This window comes from Ursus maritimus, unplaced genomic scaffold (genome assembly GCF_017311325.1).
Source record: "Ursus maritimus isolate PB19 unplaced genomic scaffold, ASM1731132v1 scaffold_22, whole genome shotgun sequence".
NCBI lineage: Eukaryota > Metazoa > Chordata > Mammalia > Carnivora > Ursidae > Ursus > Ursus maritimus.
Window position 1 is genome coordinate 46,922,770 of NW_024424675.1, and position 17,115 is coordinate 46,939,884.

Sequence of the window (17,115 nt, forward strand, 5' to 3'; positions counted from 1 at the left end):
TAGCCCGCACAGCCGCGGAGGCTAGAGATCGGAGGAAGCCGGGCCGGCCGGGAGCCGGCAGCCCCCGGTGAGCACGCCTCGAGCGCTCCGGGGAGGCGCGGGCCGGGTAGGGAGCTCCCCGGCTGGACGGCGCACCCGCTCGCACTGTTGCGCCCTCCCCGCCGGCTCCCTCCGCTAGGTCCCCGCCGGAGCCGCGCCCACCATGCGCCTCAACAGCTCGGCGCCGGGTCCCCGGGGCGCGCCGGGCGCCAAAGCCTTCCCGCTGCCGTCCTCGGGGCTGGAGGCGGCGCTCCTGGTGCCCGGCTTCGGGAACGGCACGGGCAACGAGTCCGAGCGCCTGCGAGGGGCGCCCAGCAGCGACCTGGACGTGAACACGGACATCTACTCCAAGGTGCTGGTGACGGCGGTGTACCTGGCACTCTTCGTGGTGGGCACGGTGGGCAACTCGGTGACAGCGTTCACGCTGGGCCGCAAGAAGTCGCTGCAGAACCTGCAGAGCACGGTGCACTACCACCTGGGCAGCCTGGCGCTGTCCGACCTGCTCACCCTGCTGCTCGCCATGCCCGTGGAGCTGTACAACTTCATCTGGGTGCACCACCCCTGGGCCTTCGGCGACGCCGTCTGCCGCGGCTACTACTTCCTGCGCGACGCCTGCACCTATGCCACGGCCCTCAATGTGGCCAGCCTCAGTGTGGAGCGCTACCTGGCCATCTGCCACCCCTTCAGGGCCAAGACGCTCATGTCTCGCAGCCGCACCAAGAAGTTCATCGGGGCCATCTGGCTGGCCTCAGGCCTCTTGGCCGTGCCCATGCCCTTCACCATGGGCCAGCAGAACCGCAGCGCCGATGGCCATCACCCCGGCGGCCTGGTGTGCACGCCCGTAGTGGGCACCGCCACGATCAAGGTCGTCATCCAGGTGAGCAGCCATGTCCGGGGAGAAGGGCGAGGGAGAAACGGGGTCTGGCCCAGGGGCAGGGTCAGCAGACACTCCTAGGGGGCGCCTCCTGCTTCTCTTTCCCTCGCCTCAAAAGTCCTTTCCAGCCTGTGTGCCCTCTGGGACACGGAGCTAGAGGGTGTCACCAGGAAATATTACTCCTGCACAGCCGGGAAGGGCATGAGGGGCAGGCGGCTGGGCGCTCAGGAGCAGCCTGACCCCCTTCTCCCACCTTTCACTCCAGAGCTGCCAGATCTCACCCTCCATCTCATCCCCTCCTACCAAAGGGGGCTGGGCCCTCAGATCAGTGACGTCTCTGAGGGTCCGTAGATGGGCCTCAGCTGTCCCCAAACTCCCTGAGATTTAACGTAAACATGTGTGCTGGAGGCGGCCCCTTTCGTCGGCTTCCCCAAAGGCTTTGTGGTTCCAGGAGGCCAGGTCTGTCTCCTCTGCAGCAGAGCCCCCAGGCCAGCACTGACCTCCCCCAACCACCCAGTGCCTCCTGGCCGCCCTGCCCCCACTCACACTTGGGAGGTGGAACCGAACCTGATGCCGCCTTGGGCTGGTTCCCTAGTTAAGCCTCAGTATTGCCATCTGTGAAGCAGGTAATCACAGCCCCGATCTCAGGTGGTAGAGGGTTCGGGAGAAAGCGCGTGGGAAGTGCTTAAATAGTTCCCGGCACATGGAAACGCTCAGAAGCACTATTTTGGTGGTGGTGATGACAAAGTTGCTTCTGCTGGGAGGATCTTAATGTATTTGGGCATGGTGGCAGGTGGGGGACCTGTGTGAGGCAGTCAGTCAGCCCCGGAGCCGAGTGACCAACAGCCCTCCGAGGGTCTAAGCTAGGTGCTACGGGAGCCCAGGTGGGGGCCCTCCCTGGGAATCGACTAGGATGAGGCGTCCTGGCAGGGTGCAGTACTCTGGCCCGGGCTTCTCAGTCAGGGACCACCTGGGCAAGGGGCCTGAGTGGGAGGAAGTCTACGCAGACATGCCACTTGGGACGGCATCATGGCCCCAGGACCTGGTAGCCATGGAGGTGCAGGGTGAGATGGGAACGAAGGGTCTGGACGGGGCCTGCAGGTGCTCAGCAGAGCCAGAGGAGGGGACCAGGGCGCCCCTGTCCCCATCTGGCTGTCCTTTCACACCTCCCAGCGGGGCTCATGCTGGAATAGGACGGTGTGCTGGGGTGGGGAGGCAGCCATGCGGGGCAGGAGCTGTCGTCTACGCATCACTCCCTGGGCTGTGGCTGACCTTCCACAAGCCACCACCCCGTGGGCCCTGACGCCTGTGCTGAGCGCTTGCGGCTACAGGGTCCCCTGAGTGCCGAGGGACCCCCCGCCCAGCCGCATGCCGCAGGGAGGTCAGTAGGGCCCAGCTGCCTGTCTGCGACGCCGTCCTGCACTGCAGCCAAAGCCACACGGGGTCGTGTGCGATGAACAGTGGGAAACTGTCTTCCCGAGGCCTCAGAGGACCCGCGTTGTCTCCCTAGCTCTTGTCTTTGATCGGCTGTGCCCAGGGCCTCTCCCAGCCTGCGCCGGGGCGCTGGGGGCGTAGCAGCCACGCCGCCTGCCTTCAAAGGAACGATGTGGCAGGTTCGGGTCAGCAGCTGAGGTCGCCAGCACTCACTGCCCACCCGGGAGCCGCCGCCACTCAGACCCCCACCCCTCCCACTCCCAGGGCTCGGCGGGAGCAGGCGGGTTTGAATCATCAAAAACAAGCAGCAGAGCGCGCACAGTCCCCCCGAAGCCGCCTATCCCCACTCCTGCCTCCTCTCCGGTGGCCCTATGCAATCAGATGCCTCGGTGACACCACTCCACCTCCCGAAGGGCCGTTCCCCCGCGTCCCTGTGCTCGGAGGCTGCGACACCTGCACCACCCAGCGCGCGTCCTGGCAGCTGTCTGCTGAGCGTTGGCTGCGGACAGGCCCCCTTCTGTGCCCACAGGCACAGGGCTGCCCCAGCATTCACGAAATGCCTGCTGGCTTCCTGACACCCTCAGGGACTGGACGGTCCGTCTTCCCCTGAAGGCCCCAGACTCCAGGTGCCCTTCCCTCCAAACCGACCGTTACGGTGGCCCCCAGGAGTGTGGCCGGGCCTCGCCGCCATCCCACTCCCTCCCGCACGCCCTGCTCCATCTCAGGACGGTGCCCCGGGCTCGCGTTCCCCGCTCGGGCTTCGGGGCCACTGGGTGGGTCGGGGCGAACATCCGCTGTTTTTAAGCAGTGATGCCTGACGAGGAGGGGCTGGTGCCTGTGTCCGCGTGTCTCCCTCTCACCGGCCATGTTGGAAGCGTGGAGCTGTCGGCCAATCAAATGGACCCTCTTTTCAGAACAGGAAAGCCCGCACGTCTCCGTGAGGCCGCCAGCCCCCCTCATCCACAGGAGCCCATCCTGGGCACTTGCATGCAGCAGTCATAGTTAGAAATGAGGGGGCTTGGGATCAGATTCTGAGCAACTTTGAATAGTCGTTGCTGAACAGCTGGGCATTTTCTGAGTGTGTCACTTGGAGCTGGGCTGAGCGGAGCTCGTTCACAGGGCAGGGCAAGGGCCAGGCCGGCAGAGGCCCCAGACCCTGGGCCCCAAGCTGACAGGGTGGCTGGGAGGAGGAGCCCATAGAGCCTGCTGCTTCCCTAATCCGGTCCCTCCTCTGACCCCAGGAGGGCACGGATTCGGTCTTTCCAACAGCCTGTGGGTCGCAGTGAAGCCTTCCTGCCGTTGAGGGGTCTTCCCACTAGAAAGTCCCCCTAAGAAACAATACCGCCTCCACTGTTCACTCAGTGCACCGTCTCCCGGGGTGCACAGCAGTCCCCACGGGTGCCCTGCCTGTGTGGGTCAGCCCACGTGGGTCATGCCTGAGCCCCCTGCAGTCCTGCCTGGTCCCCTGCTCTGACCTCAGGCACCGTGTGGACCCTGCTGCCCCGGGCTCTCTGGCTGGCTTCGGGAGGGGCACGGCCTATGTCCATCCCTCCAGTCAATGTGCGCTGTGGCCAGGACGGCAGAGACCTGGGGGGTTTGAGGATCTGGTTCAGATCTGACCTGGCCAGGGGCTTGCCCGGTTTCGTGATCCCTGTGGCCCCCCAGCCCTGACCCAGGACTCAGTGGTTAATATGCTGCCTGTCCCAAGGCAGTTGCTAACCTGGGGGCCGGCTCTGGCCCGGTTCCAGCCACAGCTCCCAGACCCATGCCGTCCCCAGGTGTGTTCTCGTCTTCCCAGGTAAAGAAGGAGGGGAGGGGAGGGGCTGACCCCCTCCAGCCCAGTGTTCTAAAGCCTGGGGTCTGTGTCCATGCACACACACAGATGCACACGCAGAAACCCAGACACGGACATACACGTACGAACGTGGAGACACAGAGACACGCGGAGATGGAACACGTGCACGTAGGCACAGGACACACATACGTGTGCACACACAGCCCGTGCGAGACCGGGTTCCCATGCAGCATCCGTCCATGTTGCAGGCTGTCTCTGCCACTCAGTTCACAGAAGGGGATCTGGGAGGTCGCATCTTTTCCATTGAAAGTACGTTTGTACTGCTCAGGGCATGGGATGTGGAGGACGGACGCATGCAGTGGGCAGGTGACGGAAGCTCGGAGCCCAGACTTCTCAAGCAGGTGCCCTGAGCACTGACCCCCAGATTCAGGGTCACCCCCAGCCCTCGGTGCCAAGGGACATGGCTGGGCAGAATCCCAGGGCCCCACGCTAGTCCTCAAGTGGTGCCCAGTCCTTGGCACACGTCCGCGGGGACAGTAGGGCTTCTCTGCTGAGACCTGGACCTGCCGTTTTCTTAGTAAATTTAGTCTTTGTGATGCTCAAACCAGCAGTAAAGTATTTCTGCGCCAGGAGCACACGAGCTCTGTGAGCAGGGGCAGAGGGACCCTAGGAGCCTCCCCAGGGCAAAACGGCCCCTCCATGCACCAGTGGTGCCCAGGTGAGGGCAGGGGCGGGGGATCCGAGGGCAGGGGCAGGGGAGCCTCAAGCCACCACGAAGGGCAGGAGCTTGGACTGGCAGTAGCTGAAGGCTCTCTGTGCCAACACTTCCTAGTTGCTGATTTCGGGCCCCAAGGGCCTCCCAGCGGCTCCATGGCTGGAGGACCCCACGCCTGGGGCCCCTGCTTCTGTCCACCTTGTCAGACAGAAGTGCTCCTGTTGGGGGCTGGGCCGACCTTGGAGGGAGCTGGCCACCCTGGGTGGGGGTGCGTCCTTTCGCCCTCGGAGCCCAGCTGGATCGTGGGGGTGGGGAGGAGCTGGTGCCCCACGCCCACCTGCCCCGGGTCTGCAGCCTCTGCGACACGTGGCCCGTACAGCCTGGTATGACTCCACAGTGGGGGCAGGGGCAGCAGGACCCGTCTCCACTAAGTGGAGGAAAATTGGTTCCAATAGAGTCAGGCCGTGAGTCATTTTCTCAGGGTTTCCGTCCTGTGGCACCTTGATTCTCTGTTCCTTCCCCTGCGCGGGGAGCGGACTGGCCTCAGTGACGCCGGCACTCGTCAGTAACGCTCGGCGAGGCACAGGGTCCCCACAGAAGTGCCATTTTAGAGGGGAAACATGGCAGCCACGCACTGACCGGCTCCCCGCTGCGCCATTGCGTGTCCCCCGCTCCGCGCCCCGAGGACAGCGCGTCCCTGCCCAGAGCACAGACCCTCCCTCCTGTCCCTTAGCCTCCCAGCTTGAGGGGCCTTCTGAAGTCACGGCGTGCCCTACCCTGAGAGCCGAGCCCATGCGGAGCTGCTCCGTGTCCCGGGGATTAGAGACAGCGCCGAGTAACACGCGTGCTTTCCCGTCAGACGCCCAGAAAGGGAAGTGGCTGTAAAGTCCACGCTTGGGACAGTCACCACACCCGGGCACCGTCCGCGGTGAGACGGTGAGGCTGCACCCCTGCGAGGTGCTGATTTGGACCGTCATGCGGCACCTCTGTCCAAGGACGTCCTCGTCCGCAGCGCGGGGTGGGTCCGGCCTGGCGCCCGTGGGCCATCCTCCCTCCCAGGGAGAGTCCACGCTCCAGGAGGACGGCGCTGGCCCACAGCACCACGGGACAGGCGGGCCCTGCTGCGGGCCTCGGGGAGCCTTTGTTTCTCTCCGCCAGAGAAAGAGCAGCCAGGCGCCCATCTGGTCTCCTCGTGGTTTGTGTTGGGAACAGAAAAAGGGATCCGAAGCCTTTCTGTCTTGGTGTCTATTGTGGTAAAAGATACATACATGAAATTCACCATTTCAACCATCTTTCAGCTCAACCAACCCCTACCACCTGTCCCCAGAACAGGGCCATCGTTCGTGAAGGGGAGCTCTGTCCCCCATTACACCCTGACTGTCCCTCCCGCCCCCGCCCCTGCACCCACTCCCGCCCCCGTCTAGACTCTTCGCCCTGCCCGGCGGGCTCCCCAGCCTGTCTGCGGTCTTCTCCGAGAGCCGGAGTCCACGAATGAACAGTGCGTGGAGCGAGGGCCGCAGCCTCAGAAGACTGCCCGCGACACACTTGCCCCTGCGGGACATTCCAGAAAAGGCACAGGGACAGGGACAGATGAGAGGCTGACGGGCTGGGGGCGGGGTGGACGTGGGGCGATAAACGTTCGGCGTCTTGACTGGCGGTGCTTACACGGCTGGGCGGTTAGGAAGACTCACGGAGCTGGGGACTGAGGGGTAATTTTAGTGAATGTAAACGATTACGTCCCAGTGAGTCTGTCGGAAACGAGCATGAAGCACCCCGAGGCCTCGTCCTGTAAAGGCTCCGGGGCGCGGCCAGGTCCTCTCTCTGATGGCCTCTGGGCACTGCCCCGTCCTCCTGCAGGCTCGGTGGCCCACAAGGACAAGAGCGGCCCTGGGAACGTTCGTGGGGAGCTCAAAGCCCACAGTGCTCTCTCCCCACCACTCACCACCCAGGAGAGGATGATGTTGCTGAGCTCACAGCTGCAGGCTCTGCCCGGCGCCCCGCACCCCTGCTGTTCCCCAGCGGCACCCCGCACTCTGCTTGGCTGAGGCCGGCAGAGTGCAGCCCCCTGGAGGCCGCCAGGAAGCCGCGGCCCAGAGAGGGCAGGGTGCTCGAGCCGCACCCAGTGCCCAGTGGTGGGGCTGCTCCCCTGTAGCCTCCTTCTGCCTGCTTTGGGGACTTCACACGGGAACGCCTGCGGGGCTATGCCACCAGCGCTCCGGGCTGGGGTGGGTCAGGGAAGGCGGCAGGGGCGCTCCCACCCTGCGGGGGAGGGGAAGTGCGGGTTGTGTCATCAGCTGCCGGACCCTGGGCAAGCCTCACGACTCGTGCCCCCCACTTCCTCGCCGGCCAACCGCGGGTAGCAATGACGCTGTGGCTCGGTGACTTAACGCGCCCGACGTGCCTGGCACGGCTCCGGGCGCCCAGTGAGGGCTCTGCGACCCACACACAGGAGTAGTGCGGCCACGTGTGTGGGGACACCCGGCCCTCTGATTTGGGGAACCCCCCTCCTGGGGCTGGGAGCGGTTCCCTGTCATCCATGTGCAGGGTCCTGCAGGAAACCCTTATTTTAAAATTTCTACCTGGTAAAAGTCACTTTTCTCGTGTTGACTTCTGAGTTTTGGCAAACGTGTAGAGCCACGTAACCACCGCCCCAGACGAGATCGAGGCCCGTCTTGTCGCCCCAAAGCTTTGTCTGGTGCTATTGCTTTGGGTCAGCCACGCCCCACCCCGGCCCCTGGAGACCAGGATCTGCTCTCCCGGCCTCGCGCCTTCCCCAGGACGTCGTGTAAGTGGAGGCTCTGGGGTGTCCCCTCCTGAGTCTGGCACGTAGAATTCATCCGTGCTGTTGCCGCGGCAATCGCGTGTGCCTTTGTTCCTGGAGGGCGCCATTGCTGGTTCATCCGTTCGGCAGGTGAGGGGCAGTCAGGTGGTTTCCAGTTTTGAGCAATTTACAAATAAAGCTGCTACGAACGTTCAGGTACAGGATTCTGCGAGAACGTGCATTTTCGTGTCTCCCAAGTGAACACTTAGGAGTCGGTTTGCGGGGTCGTACAGAAACATGTTCCGCCTTCTAGGAAACTGCCAAGCCGTTCCAAGGTGGGGTGCCGTGCCGCACGACCACAGCCCACGGAAGGGTGAGCGCTCTGCACCCTGGCCACGCCGGTGCCGGTCAGTTCCAGGTGTGGGTTTACTTTCACTGAGCCGTCCAGGGCGTGTGCCGTGGGATCCTGCCGTGGCTCGATGCGCGTTCCCCCCATGCCTGGTGACGTGGGGCACCTGCCCATATGCTGTTGGCAGCTGTGGACCTTCCTGCCAAACCGTCTGCCTGAGCAGTTGGCCCATTGTTAAACCGACTTGCTTTCTGATGGCTGATGGCTGAATTTTGAGAGTTTTTAAAATGCATTCTGCCTCCGAGTCCTTTGTCCAGATACGTGACCTGCAGATACTTTCCCCCCTTCTGTGACTTCTCTTTGCATTTGCCTGACATTGCACGTCACCGAGCAGACAGCTATGGTTCTGACGGAGTCCAGCCTAGCGGACGTTCTCACGGATCCTGCTTTTGGTGAAATCTAGATTTCACGAAGATCTTCTTTCCTGCTATCTTCCGTCATCTTTATAGTTTCATGTTTCATATTTGGGTTTATGATGTGTTTTGAGTTCATTTTTCTATGGGGTGAGATACGGGTGCCTCTGTTTTTCTGCACATCCCCACGTGGTCAGTACTGCCCATGACAAGATGATCTTCTCCGCACAGAAGTTTTTTGGCATCTTAATCAAAAGTCGCCCGACCTCCGGTGCGGGGCTCTGCCCGGAACCCCTCCGTCTGCGTGTCTGCGCCGTCCCTGCCCCCACACCGTCTCCAGCACCGGGGTTTACAGCAAGCGTCCCACACGGCGTGCGTCCTCCAGCTGGGCTCGTTTCCAACGCCGCTTGGCTACTCTCGGCCCTTTGCTTTCTTCGTAAATCTTAGGATCAGCTTTTTAATATCTACAACAAAGCACGAGGTGGTTTTGATTGAAATCAGGTCAATGTGTCAATCGTGATGGGGAGACTTGGTGTCTTCACACGGAGACATCCAGTCCCGAGGACAAAGCATCCCTCCGTGGAGTTGGGTCCCCTTTGCCGTCATGAGCGCTGGCTTCCAGCACACAGATCCAAGCGTGTTTTCTTAGATTTAGAGCTAAGTGTTCATGTTCTGGGAATTATTTTCTATTTCCAGTTTTTCATGGCTAGCACACGGAAGCGTGGTTGGGTTTTGTATGTTGCCGTTGTGTCTTGCGACCGTGATGAGCACACTTAGGAATTCTAGAAATTATTTTGTGGGTTCGCCGGGATCTTCTGTGTAGACAGTCATGTTGTCTGTGAATAGAGAAAGTCGTATTTCTTCCTTTCCAATCTGGATACCTTTAATTCCCTTTTATTGCCTTACTGTGCTGGCTCTGACTTCCAGGACGATATGTAATCAGAGCGGAAGAGAAAACTTCCCGGCCTTGTTCCCCATCTTAGAGAGAAAGTCTTTACACTTTACAATCAAGGACCAGCCTTTAGCTTACTTACGTTTTTAGTAGAGGCCCTTTATCCGATTAAGAAATCATGAATGGATGTTGAATTCCGTTCAGTGCTTTTCCTGCCTCTGGTGGTATGGTCACGTGGATTTTCTTCCTTAGGTAATATAGTGCATTACATTCATTATTTTTTTTTTATTGTGGCAAAATATATAGAGCATGCGGTTTCCCGTTTTAGCCATTTTTCAGGGTGGAGTCAGCGGCACAAGCATGCTCACATCGCTGCGCGACCATCCCCCCACCCGTGGCTGGCACTCCTTCCCCTCCCGGTGGGAATTCTGTCCCCACCAAACAGCCCCTCCCCGGCCCCCTCCCCGTGCCCCGGAGACCACCACTCTGCCTCTGTCTCCGTGGACTTGACGACTCCGGGGACCTGGTACCGGTGGGAAATGTTGCTGGTTTTCACTGTTGAACCAGCCTTGTCTTTCTGCTACGGGCCCCACCTGGCCACACGCTGTCCTTTGTACGTGTGGCTGGACTTGATTTACTATTTTGTGGGGAATTTTTGTGTCTATGCTCATGAGAAATATTGGTCTGTGGTTTTCTTTTCTTGTGCATCTTCATCTGGTTTCGGTCTCGGGGTCACGTCGGCCTCACAGAATGACTTGGGAAGTACTTGCTCCTCTTCTGTTTTCTGGAAGCGATCGTCTGCTCTTTAAAGGGTCGGTAGAGTTCCTCGGTGACCCCGTCTGGGCCGGGAGTTTTGTCGGATGGTTTCCAGCCACGAATCCCGTCCCTTCCGTGGGCGTAGAGAGAGTCCGGGGTCGCACTTCTGCCTGAGCAAGTTTTGGCGACTGTGTCTTTCAAGGAGTTGGTGCATTTTATCCAAGCTGCACATTTGGGGTGATGGGGCTTGTGGTACTCCTGGCACCCGTACGCAGCCTGCGGGGCCTGTGGCCACCTCGTCCCTCTCACGCCTGGTGCCGCTGACCCATGCACCCTCTTTCCCCTGGTCCGTACGGCTGGGAGTTTATCAATATTATTACTCTTTTTTGAATAACCAGCTTTCAGTTTCATGAATTTTTTCTGTTGTCTTCCTGCTTCCGTTTTTATGTATTAATGCTCCCTTCTTCATTTCCTTTTCATGCTTGGTTTGGATTTAATTTGTTCTGAGCTTTCCTAGATTTCTTAAGGTGGAAGCTTGGATTATTGACTCAGGGCCTTTATTCCTTTGTAGTTTAAACACTGAATGCTATAAATTCCCTCCTAAATGCTGCTTTAGTGCCATTTCAAAATGTTTGAAACGTATTCTAATTCGGTTCGAGATACTCTCTTATTTCTCCTCAGACTCTCCTTCTAGTCTGTGGGCCCTTTAGAGTCGTGTTTAATTTCCAAATGTTGACAACATCTGTCGTTCATCTGTAATTCCATGTGCTTAGACAACATACCCACGTGATTTCAGTTCCCTGAAGGACTTCAGGTTGGTCTGGCGGCCCAGAGTCGCGGTGCTGGTGAATGACACGCGCTCGCTCTGTGGGGTATGTGGCTCCCTGGCGTCAGTTTGGTTAACAGCATTTCATCATTTAGTCTAAGACTTCCATTGGTTCTTCAATGTGGTTTCATCTGTTAAGAACTTGTATCTTTCCATTCGTTTCAAGAGCGTTGCCTGTATCTCAAGGAGCTTGGTGCTTGTACCGCCCCAAAGCCCTCGTCTGGAGGTCCCCCATCTGAGTCTTCCTGAGAGCAGTCTCTACTGTCTCTTCCGTGAGAGTTCGTCATAGTTTCCTGGTTCTTTCCATATCAAGTGCTTGGGGTTACTTTCTGAACACCTTGAACACTGCTGTGCTGTTTTGGGTTCTCTGGAACCCTCTGCAGAATGTCGATGTTTTCGGTGGGTTCTTTCCTTTGCGCAGGGAGCCCAGAGCGGGCAGCTCTGCCTCACCGCGTGTGGCGGTGGCTCCAGCGTCAGTCCCGTTGGCACGCCCTGCACTGCGCTGTCCTGCTCTTCCCCACGAACACACCACTCAGGGTTTCGTCCTTGTTCCAGACGCAAGTTTTGGCGACTTGTGTCTTTCAAGGAATTGGTGCATTTTATCCAAGCTGTGCGAGAGGGACGAGGTGGCCACAGGCCCTGCAGGCCGCGTACGGGTGCCAGGAGTACCACAAGCCCCGTCTGTTTATGTTGCAGTGCAGTTCTCAGATCCTTCCTTTACTCCGGTTCTTTAGGTGTGTTCCACGCATGTGCAGGGCAAGGGTGAGCCCAAGATTTGTGTCAATTCATGCACAGAATTGAGGGGTCCCCTTTCCAGCTCTCTCCTTGCTGAGATTCCCTCCCACACTCACCAGTTCCAGAGATCTTTTTCTTAGTCCTCTGACGGGGAAGCCAGGGTATTCCATTTTATTTCCTCGACTAACATTTTTAGGCATACCTGTCTATTTGTCCTTGGCTGCTCCGGGGCTGTAAACTTGCATCCTTAAGTTACAGAGTCCGATAAGAATTCACATTGTCCCCATTCCCACCTGATATTTCCCACTTCTCATTGCTCACCTGGAGGGCTGTTCTAATTGATTGCTTTTTTTTTTCTTATCAATGGGTCACATTTTCCTGTTTCTTTGCATAGCTAGTAATTTTTTGTTTATACTGAATGTTGTAGATGATGCATTGAAGACACTCTGCGTTCTGTTATCTTCCTTTGAAGAGTGTCGATTCCTGCATTTTAGGCCATTTGTTTGCAGACTCATCATCTGGCTTACACCTCATCCATGCAGCTTTGCAGAAGCCCGAGCCTTCTACTTTGGGAGGACTCAACTCTGGGCTCAGTGTCCCCGTGGACTTCGGGGTTTGTTTGGGGGCTCAGGTAGGTGGGTCTGGAGTAGGCCTCCCTCTAGGGCACAGTGCTCATTCCTCAGGTGTGGGCCTCCCGGCATCTCAGCAGGACACTCGGCGTGTTCATGAGGCCTCTGCCCTCCAGCCCTGCCAGAATGCCAGCCACCGGCCATAAGCCTATCAAGGTTTCAGTCCGTGTACACAGCCCAGCCAGCACAGAGGCCATGGAGAGCCCCTCACAGGCTCTGAGGACCCCCACCACGGGGGCCCCCCTTTCAAGTGCCTTCTCTGCATGTTCAGACTGCTCTGTGGCCGCAGTCTCTGAGTTCTGCCTCCTCCGCCGGGATAGCCATGCTGTGTCCGGACCCCAGCTCCCAGTGATGCAATCCGGAAAACGTCCGCTAGGAGAGAAACAGGTGATGGTGGGGCTCACTCGTGAGTCTCCCCGCTCTCGGCCACCGCGGTCTTACACTGTAGCTTGTCCCGTGTCTGAGAACAACTGGGTGACGTGCTGTGTACAATTCTGTAGTTGTTTATGACAGGAGAGCTAGTCCAGTACCCAAGTGGGAGTCAGCCCTGGATTTTAAACACTGCCTACTTTCAAAAATATCTGAGACGGTTTATGATAGAAGACTGGTTCAAAGGAACTATTAAAACAAAGTCGCAACAGAATACCCAACAAAGAAACAGAGCTATCCTAGAAACGGGAAGTCGGAGATAGCCACTGTGTTTGAGTAAATCTTATACTGAAGCTTATGAAAAGCAGTGACATTATTTGGACTTAAACATTTTTAGCTCGTTGTCTGTTAAAAGGTGAATTTACCGTAGAGCTCAGTACCTCTCCCTTGACACAGTTAAAGGTTAAGTGCATTCTTCAGCGAGTTTTGTGTTCTTATGACTAAAAACACTTCCTCTATTAAAAAAGAAAAAAAAAAAAACCCACGCCATTTCAACCTCCTGAAGTCCCAAGAGTCCTGGGCTGTTTGGGACTCGCCCCTATTCAGGAGTGACGACGTTGGACTGCTCCCGGCAGGCCGTGGGACGCTGCTGTCCCGAGTCTGATTTCGCTGCTGTTTGGCTGGACCGGGGACCTCCAGCTCGAGAGGGTCCGGCAGGAGTGGAAGTGCATCTGGGTCGTGTCACCCGGGAGCGCCGTGCGCCGGGACATCCAGCACTTGCTGGTACGGAGTCAAAATCAAAGACTGTCCATGTGTAAGTCCATCTGCTTCAGGCCCCGGGCCCAACAGGATGTGCGCGGTCGGAAGCTGCCGAGGGTCACTATTTATTGCCTGGGGCTGAGGGAGAAGCGATCACATCTGTCCCGACTCGGCTCCCAGGATCTCTGGATCTGCAGCACCAGCTGCTCCTGGAAACCCTGACCAGGAAGGAGCACCGAGTGGGGGCAGGGAGCTTTCCAGCCCAGGGAGAGTCCTGCCCATGCAGCTTGGAGACCCCTTTCCGGACTGTCCTCTGTGTGGGGAGCCCTGTCACCTCCCTGCTTTATCTTCCCCACTCCGGGGAGGGGCCCGGGGGCGGGGGCAGGCCCAGCCACCGAACGGCGTTGACACGTCTGTGAAACCAGCTTCTGGCGCACACTCGCTGTCTGGTGGCTCCAGGAGGTCAGCCCGTCTTCCCGAGACAGCAGGCCGGCAGCACAGGCACCAGGGTCCAGGGCAGGAGACGGGATGGTGAGGCAATGCAGACAGGAGCCCGTGTGAGCAGGGCGTTGAGCCTCTGGGGCTGGCCAGTCCCGTGCGGTGCTTGCTGTGATGCCCACGTGAGGCAGGAAGGAAGGTGGTCAGCCCAAAGTCCCCTCTGTCCCCCACAGACTGGCAAATGCCTGGGCCCTAGGCTCTGCCCTGCCCCGAGGCCCGTTGGCTGCAGTGAGCTGTCCTCCGGGGACTCGAGCCCACCTGGGGGGCACCTGCTCTGCCTTGGTGCCGGGTGCAGTTTGAGGAGGGAGCGGGGCACTTGCCAGGCCGGGGGCTGGGAAGGGTACAGGTCCCAGGGGGCCCGTTCCACCCTCAGAGGCTCCGAAGACTGGGGAAAGCACGAGCCAGCTGCGGCAGGCTGCCGGACAGATGCTTGAGCGGGGGTCGGGGGTCGGGAAGCGTGCCCCAGCCGCAGGAGGCTTTTCCGGAGCAGCGAGGCGCCTGCGAGGCACCCCCGTCACACTTGCCCGCACACTAGACCCAGATAATTGCAGGGCACTCAGACAAGGTTCACACCCGTTCAACTTCCTGCAGTTCATTTTCCTGACAGCTTGTTTAAAAGACGCCCGTCTCGTGTATTAAAATACCTACATTTATGTCAGATCTGGAGATCCGATTAAAACCGCCGGGCCGACACTCGTGTTTGGAGAAGGCTCTACCCAAGCGCCTCTTCTGCTTCTGTCTGTCGAGAGGGTCTCCTGAGCCCTGGGGCCATGGTAACGAAGGACCACAGACCACGCTACTCACACTGCGGAAGCCTAGCCCCTCACAGCTCTGGAGGCCAGAAGTCTGAAACCAAGGTGTGGGCAGGGCCGCGCTTTCTCGTGGCCCGCCCTAGAGGAGGGTCCTTCCCGCTGCTGCCAGCTTCCCGTGGCCCCGGGCGTCCCTCCGGTCTCTGCCTGTCTTCACGTGGCGTGTCCTCTGTCTGTGTCTCCTCTTCTATTATAAGGACACCTGTCGTTGGATGTAGGGCCACCCTAATTCAGCATGACCTCATCTCGGTGTCCTTAACTGCATCTGTAAAGACCCTTTTTCCAAGTCAGGCTACACTCACATGTTCTGGGGGTGGGACCTGGACATATGTTTTGGTGTAATGACTCCACCAGACCACAGTTCAGGACAGAAGCAGAAGGTGGGACTGGGGCTGCCAGTCCAGGGGACCCTGGTCGGGAGGTTGCTCTGGCTGAGGGCAAGCTGGAAACGGGGGCAACAGGCAGTGAGGCCGGGGTGTGGTCAGGATCCCCGGCTCTCTTCAGCCCGGTGCATACATGCCCCCACCACCCGCCTGAGCTCCCCGCCCCAGGCATGGGAGGGCTTCTGGTGGCTCTGCCTCCAGCCCCAAACCCCTGCCCCATCCCCTGCCTGCGCCCAGCGGTTCCCAAAAGAGCCAAGGGATCTCGTACCCTGTCCCGACCCCAGCGCTTGACCAGGCGGGAGCTGAAAGGAGCCACAGTCCACCAAGTCTCAGCTGGGTCAGCAGCGTGGGGGCTGCGGTCACGGGCAACCTCATCCCAGCCCCAAGGGGGAGCTTCTTAGTTGGCATTTAAAGCATTCAGAACCTCTTCCAGCCCTTTCTGGAGGACCTCCTGCTGAGTTTTAATGGAATCCTTCCCTGACCTTATTAACTAATTCACAAGATAGATGGGGCATCCCTGGGTCAACTGCCCAGCCCCTTCCATGACATTGTGAGCTGGAGTCACCAGGGTTACGACCCAAGCGCATGCCAGGACGCGAGCAGAACGGCTCTCCAGGGGGTCCCAGCAGCTTGGCCCCCACACTCGGGGATTTTCACTTCCATCAGCAGTAAATTAAATGTGTTTTCATTCCTCCTGCCCTAGAGAAACGGCCACTGCGGGAGAGGGGAGCCCAGAAGGACAGGCTCTTTATGAAGGAAACCCTAGAGGTGCCTGGTCTGGGGGGCTGGAGGCGACAGGCCCAGACCACCCCTCACTCTCATCCCGTGTCCCGCCTGCTGTCCCCTGCCACCTGCATGCTGGGCCCTGGAGAGGCCAGCTGTGCCATGCAGTGCGGCCGCTAGAGCCCAGCCAAGTGCTTCCCAAGCGTCGAGAGCTCTCTTCATTGCTATTATTCATTATTGATTACTGATTTGGGGGTCAAGTGGTACCATTCTCCCCCAATAATGGGGCCACCTAAGTGCAGCCAGGAGGCCAGCTTGTCCCTTCCTGCCGAGAGAGGCCGCAGTGCTGCCAGATACCCGTGAGTGGCACAGAGATGGCCTGCAAGCCAGAGGCCATGCGTGGGTCCCTCCCGCCGCTCCTTCGGAGTCCAGACAGGAAACGGTGACGCTGACGGGCTGGAGGGTGGTCTCCGGTGCTCCTGAGGAGTACGTGGCAGGAACAAGGGTCACAGCCTCACCTGTGCTCCCTGGTCCCGGAGGTGCTCCTCGAGTCCCAGAGAGACCATCTGATCTGGTTGGGAAATGAGGTCCGGTCACGTCCTTCCCCTCACGAGGCCCCGTGAAGGCCCCCTGGTCCCCCCACAGCCCCTCAGACTCGTCACTGTGGGCGGGCATCTCTCCATCGGCCACCCCTGGGGTCTCCCCGAGCCGCCCGTCAGCACAGTCCTGGAACGCCAGACGGCAGCGATCAGCAGGGGCTAGGAGGACGGGGTCCAGCCAGCCCCGGCCGCGGTTCCGGGAACAGGTAGGTCCGAGTGCCGGAGCACGGTGAGACACCAACGGCTTGCCTCTGCCACCGAAAAGAAACAAGGTTGTCCCTGCCGGGAACCACAGCCTCCCTCCCTGAGACAGCCCATCCAGCAGGCAGGTCTGGGGCCAACTTCTGCGCTCTGGGAGGCCACTGGCGCTCAGCGGAAGGGCTCTGATGAGTGTCACCGCTCGTGGCCGCTGGCCCACAGCTCTGAGCCCCGGGCTGGCGCTGGAGAGACTGTTGCAAGCAGCACAGATGGGGCAGCTGCACGTGCATTTCTACAAGGACACGTATCCAGGGAGGCTGGAGGGAGAGGCTTGGGCTAGAAGTAGTGGACCCTGCAAGTCTTCATAGCAAACAGCCCCAGGCCCGGGAATCCACAGCCCCGGGCCTCGGTCTGCAGGAGCTTCCCGAGGGCCACGGTGGAGCTGAGAGGCACCACCCCAGGGCAGGCAGGCATGGGTGCCCAAGAAGCCACCCCAAGTTAATTCTAAAGAGGCCTGGATCCTTCCTCAGGGTCCAAGGAGAGATGTTGCCCGGACCAG

At 59.4% G+C, this 17,115-nt stretch overlaps 1 protein-coding gene across 1 annotated transcript in view; it reads left to right on the forward strand.

Annotated features, from left to right (window-relative positions):
- The first annotated feature begins 202 nt into the window (after positions 1 to 202).
- The window catches only part of NTSR1 (neurotensin receptor 1), a 40,552-nt gene continuing 23,639 nt past the window's right edge, over positions 203 to 17,115 (forward strand). Inside the window, exon 1 of the mRNA XM_008688205.2 lies at positions 203 to 916. Within this exon, the coding sequence (XP_008686427.2) occupies positions 203 to 916 (714 nt within the window). The remainder of the gene's footprint in view (positions 917 to 17,115) is intronic.